The sequence below is a fragment of the Tachysurus vachellii genome, chromosome 7 (assembly GCF_030014155.1).
Source record: "Tachysurus vachellii isolate PV-2020 chromosome 7, HZAU_Pvac_v1, whole genome shotgun sequence".
Classification (NCBI taxonomy): domain Eukaryota; kingdom Metazoa; phylum Chordata; class Actinopteri; order Siluriformes; family Bagridae; genus Tachysurus; species Tachysurus vachellii.
In genome coordinates this window covers 18,185-27,500 of record NC_083466.1, presented here as the reverse complement: position 1 = coordinate 27,500, position 9,316 = coordinate 18,185, and the positions used below count along the sequence as shown (strand labels likewise).

At 36.5% G+C, this 9,316-nt stretch overlaps 1 protein-coding gene across 2 annotated transcripts in view; it reads right to left on the bottom strand.

Annotated features, from left to right (window-relative positions):
• The window catches only part of zgc:66427 (uncharacterized protein LOC406256 homolog), a 6,382-nt gene extending 464 nt beyond the window's left edge, over positions 1-5,918 (bottom strand). Inside the window, exons 1-5 of one of the 2 annotated variants that reach the window (XM_060873632.1) lie at positions 5,306-5,918; positions 3,739-3,831; positions 2,950-3,055; positions 2,762-2,850; positions 1-787 (exon numbers count right to left, since the gene is read on the bottom strand). The exon at positions 1-787 is cut by the window's left edge and continues 464 nt beyond it. In XM_060873632.1, the coding sequence (XP_060729615.1) occupies positions 2,793-2,850; positions 2,950-3,055; positions 3,739-3,831; positions 5,306-5,762 (714 nt within the window). In that variant the 5' untranslated portion in view covers positions 5,763-5,918 and the 3' untranslated portion in view covers positions 1-787; positions 2,762-2,792. Of the gene's footprint in view, positions 788-2,761; positions 2,851-2,949; positions 3,056-3,738; positions 3,835-5,305 lie in introns of both variants that reach the window. The other variant, XM_060873631.1, reaches the window with a different exon arrangement.
• Positions 5,919-9,316: the final 3,398 nt, after the last annotated feature.

Below are 9,316 nucleotides of genomic sequence, written 5' to 3'. Positions count from 1 at the left end.
TAAAAACAATTTTGGCAAAAATCCAGAGTGAGACTGATAATAATAATAATAATAATAATAATAATAATAATAATAATAATAATAATAAATAGGCAGACTGTAATTTAATGTAAAACACTGAGATTTTAACTAATGCTTTAATTATTATTATTATTGATATTATTATAATAAACAGCATTTCTGTATGAAATAAATGTGTGTTTAAACTGGTCATGTTGGATTATTGACTCTGGACTGGACACCAGTGTGAGAGACACCTGGCTGTGAGGGAAGAAGGAGAGTGTCCACTTCCTGTGTCCTAGTGGTGTTATAAAGACATCAGAGTTATTCAGAGGTCTCTGTTCCTCTTTCCCTGACACAAAAACCACTCCATACACATGATGCCACAGTCAGCTGAACTCTAAAGCATCCAAAATGTGTAATAAGACGAGACCAAAGGTTCAAACTGCACTTATAAAAAATGAAAGGCTGTTTTCATCTCTAGTGCAACACAGTCGCATTATATAGATAATAAAATAAACTCCTTTAGTTCATAAAAGAAATCTCCAACCAACACACACACACACACCCAGACATACACACACAGACACACACAGACACACACACACCCAGAGGCTTGTTCCTTTCTCTTTTCTGAGTGTGACTCAGTTCAGCTCATCCTTATGGATTATTTCATTGTTTTAGTTTCTCAAAGTGAGCAAGTGTCCTGCGCTGGCAAAAAGTATAGTTTCAGTCCTCCTCCACTCGCACTGTAGTACACTGACGGAGTGAGCAGCAGCATGGAGTCCTTAAAACACACAAACACACGATATTAATAAAAAAATGCTAGAAACTAAAAGACGCATTCAAACCTGTAGATCTTAAATTCTTGGCTTTGTCCCAATACACTGTGCAATATTTAGCTGGATGAGAGGTGTGTGTGGGTTTTCCTACATACAGTGGTGTGAAAAAGTCTTGGCCCCCTTCCTGACAATATTTTTTGCATGTTTGTCACTTTAACGTTTCAGATCATCAAACAAATTTAAATATTAGTCAAAGATAACAAGTAAACACAACATGCAGTTTTTAAATGAAGATTTTTATTATTAAGGGAAAACAACATTCAAACCCACATGGCCCAGTGTGAAAAAGTATTTGCCCCCCTGTTACACAACAAAACATAACATAACTGGTTTATCACACCTGAGTTTAATGTCTCAGCCACACCCAGGCCTTTTTACTGTCACACCTGTTCACTATCATTAAATCACTTAAATAAGACCTGAGTGACAAAGTGACGTAGACCAAAAGATCCTCAAAAGCTACACATCATGCTGAGATCAGGAACAAATGAGAATGAAAGTATTTGAGATCTATCACTCTTGAAAAGGTTATAAAGCCATTTCTAAAGCTTTGGGACTCCAGTGAACCACAGTGAGAGCTGTTATACACAAATGGTGAAAACATGGAACAGTGGTGAACCTTCCCAGGAGTCGCTGGCCGACCAAAATTACCCCTAGGGCAGCGACGACTCATCCACAATGTCACAAAAGACCCCACAACAACATCCATAGAACTGCAGACCTCACGTTCCTCAGTTAAGGTCAGTGTTCATGACGCCACCATAAGAAACTGGGGCAAAATGTCCTGCTTGGCAGAGTTACAAGACTAAATCCACTGCTGAGCAAAAAAACAAAGGATCGTCTCAGATTTGCCAGAAAACATCTTGATGATCTACAAGACTTTTGGGAAAATACTCTGTGGACTGACGAGACAAAAGCTGATTATGGAGGTGTGTGTCCCGTTACATCTGGTGTAAAAGTAACACTGCATGTCAGAAACAGAACATCATACCAACAGTAAAACATGTTGGTGGTAGTGTGATGGTCTGGGGCTGTTTTACTGCTTCAGGACCTGGAAGACTTGCTGTGATAAACTTAACCATGAATTCTGCTGTCTACAAAAAATCCTGAAGGACAAAGTGCGGCCTTCTGTTCGTGACCTCAAGCTGAAGTGAACTTGGGTTCTGCAGCAGGACAATGATCCATAACACACCAGCAAGTCCACCTCTGAATGGCTGAAGATAAACTAAATGAAGACTTTGGAGCGGCCGAGTCAAAGTCCTGACCTGAATCCTATTGAGATGCTGTGGCAGGACCTTAAAAAGGTGGTTCATGCTCGAAAACCCTCCAATGTGGATGATTTACAACAATAAAAAATACAAAAAGATGACTGGACCAAAATTCCCCCACAGACTCAGCTGTAACAGACTCACTGTAAGTTATCACTAACACTTGATTGCAGTTCTTGCTGCTGAGGACCAACCAGCTATTAGCTTTAGGGGGCAAATACTTTTTCACACAGCGCCATGTGGGTTTGGATTTAGTTTTCCCTTAATAATAAAAATCTTCATGTAAAAACTGCATGTTGTGTTTATTTGTTATCTTTGACTAATATTTAAATTTGTTTGATGATCTGAAAGTGTGACAAATGTGCAAATAAATAAATAAAAAAATCAGGAAGGGGGCCAACACTTTTTCACACCACTGTATAGGGGAGGGGTTTCCTGTTCTTGCCCATTCAGAATTTATCAGCTGTGTGAATACACTGTGTTGTTGCTTCCATGAAAGAACATTACTGAATTACTCATTGCAATAATTCATGGTTCACTAAAGCCACACTATATAGACTTTCCTTAGCGTAATGTGCTGAAGACGTGTTTAAGAGAAGCGTTAGATGTTTTAGATGGTGTTGGAAATGTGGTGTTTGAGTGTGTACTGACCTGAGTTGAGCAATCAGACAGAAAACCACAATCAGTTAAAAGGATGTTCGGGGCAGCAGGGCTTCACTGAGCTCCATGAGTCAATACACCTACAGACAGGAGAAGGAAGAGGATCAGGACACACTACACATAATCTCTATCTATTCTATATGTTGAGAGAAACAGAGAGACAAAGTGGGCATGGTTACTTTTTGTGATAGACACAGAGACAGGCGAGGCGAGCGATGGTGTCCCCCTGCAGCAACTCCTCCAGACAGATGCAACACTCTCCACTGTCTTTACTCAGAACATCAGCTGCAGGAAACACACAGCAAAGACAGACACTCAACTAATGCAATAATGTGCTTTAGGACACTGAAACCGCAGTAGCTGGGGTTAGGGTTAGCATTTAATTTAGTGCCATGAGTAAACACTGAATGAAGGAAAAGAAAAGGAAAGAGGGAGAAAGTTCATACTTGTACATGAGAATCAGTTTAAACTGAAATGCTTTCAGCATTAATTAAATAAAATTTAATTATTCACTTTTATTTATTTCCATATTAGATGTTACACACGCTGTTGTATATCAGTGACTGTGAAAAGCTTCTTAATCACAAGTGTTCATGTTCCACATCACACACACACACAGTTCTCCTGGTGGTGTGTTAAAGTTCAGAATGACAGGAATGAGGTTGTTTCCTCATGATCACAATGGGAATACTCCTTAATGAGAGAGAAATTAATCTGCCTGCTTCTCATCCAATTAAAGGAAATTAAACACTTTCTTAATTATTATTATTATTTTTTTTAAATATATGTCACTGGACTTAAACGGGCTCTGGATTCTCCACCTGTTTAACCAATCAGCTTCTTCCTGAAAGATTCACTTCATGACTTGTACATGAGCTCTTACTCTTACCCACAATCCCTTTCTCTGCATCATAACACAAACATTGCATACATGTAGGTGCATGAAACAGCATAAGAAATAAACCTACTGTTATAAGGCAGGGGTGGAGAGGTGAGACAGGTGAGCAGGTGCTCCTCAATATGACCTCCGGGAAACATCCTGGTGCAGAATGGACAGCGCACTGCTGAGGGAGACAGACAGACAGTCAGGGAACTGACAGACAGACAGCCAGGGAAGAGCCAGACAGGGAAGAGCCAGACAGGGAACAGACAGACAGACAGGGAACAGACAGACAGACAGGGAACAGACAGACAGACAGGGAACAGACAGACAGACAGACAGACAGGGAAGAGCCAGACAGGGAAGAGCCAGACAGGGAACAGACAGACAGGGAACAGACAGACAGGGAACAGACAGTCAGGGAACTGACAGACAGACAGCCAGGGAAGAGCCAGACAGGGAAGAGCCAGACAGGGAACAGACAGACAGACAGGGAACAGACAGACAGACAGGGAACAGACAGACAGACAGGGAACAGACAGACAGACAGACAGACAGGGAAGAGCCAGACAGGGAAGAGCCAGACAGGGAACAGACAGACAGGGAACAGACAGTCAGGGAACTGACAGACAGACAGCCAGGGAAGAGCCAGACAGGGAAGAGCCAGACAGGGAACAGACAGACAGGGAACAGACAGACAGACAGACAGACAGGGAACAGACAGACAGGGAACAGACAGACAGACAGACAGGGAACAGACAGACAGACAGACAGACAGGGAACTGACAGACAGACAGACAGGGAACAGACAGACAGACAGGGAACAGACAGACAGACAGACAGGGAACAGACAGACAGAGACAGACAGACAGGGAACAGACAGACAGACAGACAACAGACAGACAGACAGACAACAGACAGACAGAGACAGACAGACAGACAGGGAACAGACAGACAGACAGACAGACAGACAGACAGGGAACAGACAGACAGACAGGGAACAGACAGACAGAGACAGACAGACAGGGAACAGACAGACAGACAACAGACAGACAGACAGGGAACAGACAGACAGGGAACAGACAGACAGAGACAGACAGACAGGGAACAGACAGACAGACAGACAACAGACAGACAGACAGACAGGGAACAGACAGACAGACAGACAGGGAACAGACAGACAGACAGACAGGGAACAGACAGACAGACAGGGAACAGACAGACAACAGATAGACAGACAGACAGACAGGGAACAGACAGACAGGGAACAGACAGACAGACAGGGAACAGACAGACATGTATTGTGCTTCCGGGTAATGTGTCATTTGTAAAAACATCCTGTAGTCCTGGTGTGTGTAAATCTTTAGATCTAAATCACTTCCTGTTTTAACGGCGGTTTAATATTTCCACATTTTTATGAGATGTAAATTACTAACAACAATGAAACGGTGTTAATGTTCACACTGTAAAGAATATTATAACGTTGTGATTTAAAGTGTAACATGAATATGTTATAATAACAACATCGTGTTATAGAGAGTCACTTAGTTCTAATTATAAAGTCGTGGATGGAGCAGATGACAGGTATCACGTGATGCTAATAATAATAATAATAATAATAATAATAATAATAATAATAATAATAATGAACATACTGCTGTGTCTGACTCGGTACAGTCCGACCCACGCTTCTGAAACCGGTCTAACGGTCCGGACCCTGGCCGATCTGGCGGTGCTGCTCCGGGCGGTGGAGTGTCTCCGTGTAGCGGCCGGTCGCTCAGCTGAGGCCCGGAGCGCCGCTGTTTCCTCTGGGGAGAAACCCTCTGGGCTTCCGGGAGTCTCCTCATCGTTATCGACTTCCGGCTCCGCACTGCGGACGGTTCCGTTATCGCCGTCCGACGGGGAGACGCGACGGCCGGTGTCCGAGTCGCTGCCTTCTTCACTGCGGCTCTGGTTCGCCTCCGAGTCCCGGTCGAAGCTGGAGGAGAAATCGAGCGCGAGGCTGCTGGGCCTGGAGCTGCGGAGCCGCCGGAGAGACTCTCGCTTCACGCCGCCGTCTTTCTGCAGCGGCCCGCACACAGACTCCTGTAACCGGCTCGATCTCGTCCCCATAACGCTTTAATTACCTGTTGGTGTGTTTTACGGCTCCGAACGTTTACATCGTATTAAAGTCTAAAATATCGTCAAAATACAAAGTTTCTCTTTTTTCTTTTTGTTCTCGATAGCTTCGTTTTCGCCAAACCCCGCCTCTCTCACGTTACGACTTTCTGATTGGCTAATCCATGACGGGTACTTTCGCGTCGTTTCGACCTATTTAGCCAATCATTGCAGGAGGGCGGGGTTTTCCAAGCATACTACTTTATTGTCAAAGATAAAAAATCGTTATTTTAATGTAATAATATTGGAATTTTCTGACCGTAATTAAAATCGAAGCTGTAGCAGAAAAGGAAAACAAATTTTGACATGTTTTGATTTTCAACAGCTTGAAATTTTAACATGAATTTTTACCCTTAGAATGTTTAGAATGTTTAGAATTAGAATCAGAATCAGAATCAGGTTTATTGGCCAAGTGTGTTGACACACACAAGGAATTTGGTTCCAGCTGTTTGTGACTCAAAAGTACAGACATAAATAACACTATACTATACAATACACACATAAATAACACTATACTATACAATACACACATAAATAACACTATACTATACGATACACACATAAATAACACTATACTATACAATACACACATAAATAACACTATACTATACAATACACACATACATAACACTATACTATACAATACACACATAAATAACACTATACTATACAATAAAGACATAAATAACACTATACTATACAATACACACATAAATAACACTATACTATACAATACACACATAAATAACACTATACTATACAATAAAGACATAAATAACACTATACTATACAATACAGACATAAATAACACTATACTATACAATACAGACATAAATAACACTATACTATACAATACACACAAATAACACTATACTATACAATACAGACATAAATAACACTATACTATACAATACACACATAAATAACACTATACTATACAATACACACATAAATAACACTATACTATACAATACAGACATAAATAACACTATACTATACAATACAGACATAAATAACACTATACTATACAATACACACATAAATAACACTATACTATACAATAAAGACATAAATAACACTATACTATACAATACAGACATAAATAACACTATAATATACAATACACACATAAATAACACTATACTATACAATACAGACATAAATAACACTATACTATACAATACACACATAAATAACACTATACTATACAATACAGACATAAATAACACTATACTATACAATACACACATAAATAACACTATACTATACAATAAAGACATAAATAACACTATACTATACAATACAGACATAAATAACACTATACTATACAATACAGACATAAATAACACTATACTATACAATACAGACATAAATAACACTATACTATACAATACAGACATAAATAACACTATACTATACAATACACACATAAATAACACTATACTATACAATACACACATAAATAACACTATACTATACAATACAGACATAAATAACACTATACTATACAATACAGACATAAATAACACTATACTATACAATACACACATAAATAACACTATACTATACAATACAGACATAAATAACACTATACTATACAATACAGACATAAATAACACTATACTATACAATACAGACATAATTAACACTATACTATACAATACAGACATAAATAACACTATACTATACAATACAGACATAAATAACACTATACTATACAATACAGACATAAATAACACTATACTATACAATACAGACATAAATAACACTATACTATACAATACAGACATAAATAACACTATACAATACAAGACAATACAGACATAACACTATACTATACAATACACACATAAATAACACTATACAATACAAGACAATAAAGACATAAATAACACTATACTATACAATACAGACATAAATAACACTATACTATACAAGACAATACACACATAAATAACACTATACTATACAATACAGACATAAATAACACTATACAATACAAGACAATACAGACATAAATAACACTATACTATATAATACAGACATAAATAACACTATACTATACAATACAGACATAAATAACACTATACTATACAATACAGACATAAATAACACTATACTATACAATACAGACATAAATAACACTATACTATACAATACACACATAAATAACACTACTATACAATACAGACATAAATAACACTATACTATACAATACACACATAAATAACACTATACTATACAATACACACATAAATAACACTATACTATACAATACACACATAAATAACACTATACTATACAATACAGACATAAATAACACTATACAAGACAATACAGACATAAATAACACTATACTATACAATACACACATAAATAACACTATACTATACAATAAAGACATAAATAACACTATACTATACAATACACACATAAATAACACTATACTATACAATACACACATAAATAACACTATACTATACAATACAGACATAAATAACACTATACAATACAAGACAATACAGACATAAATAACACTATACTATACAATACAGACATAAATAACACTATACAATACAGACATAAATAACACTATACTATACAATACACACATAAATAACACTATACTATACAATACACACATAAATAACACTATACTATACAATACAGACATAAATAACACTATACAATACAAGACAATACAGACATAAATAACACTATACTATACAATACAGACATAAATAACACTATACAATACAATACAAACATAAATAACACTATACTATACAATACAGACATAAATAACACTATACTATACAATACAGACATAAATAACACTATACAATACAAGACAATACAGACATAAATAACACTATACTATACAATAAAGACATAAATAACACTATACTATACAATACAGACATAAATAACACTATACAATACAAGACAATAAAGACATAAATAACACTATACTATACAATACACACATAAATAACACTATACTATACAAGACAATACACACATAAATAACACTATACTATACAATACACACATAAATAACACTATACTATACAAGACAATACACACATAAATAACACTATACTATACAATACAGACATAAATAACACTATACAATACAAGACAATAAAGACATAAATAACACTATACTATACAATACACACATAAATAACACTATACTATACAATACACACATAAATAACACTATACTATACAATACACACATAAATAACACTATACTATACAAGACAATACACACATAAATAACACTATACTATACAATACAGACATAAATAACACTATACAATACAAGACAATACAGACATAAATAACACTATACTATACAATACACACATAAATAACACTATACAATACAAGACAATACAGACATAAATAACGCTATACTATATAATACTGACATAAATAACACTATACTATACAATACAGACATAAATAACACTATACTATACAATACACACATAAATAACACT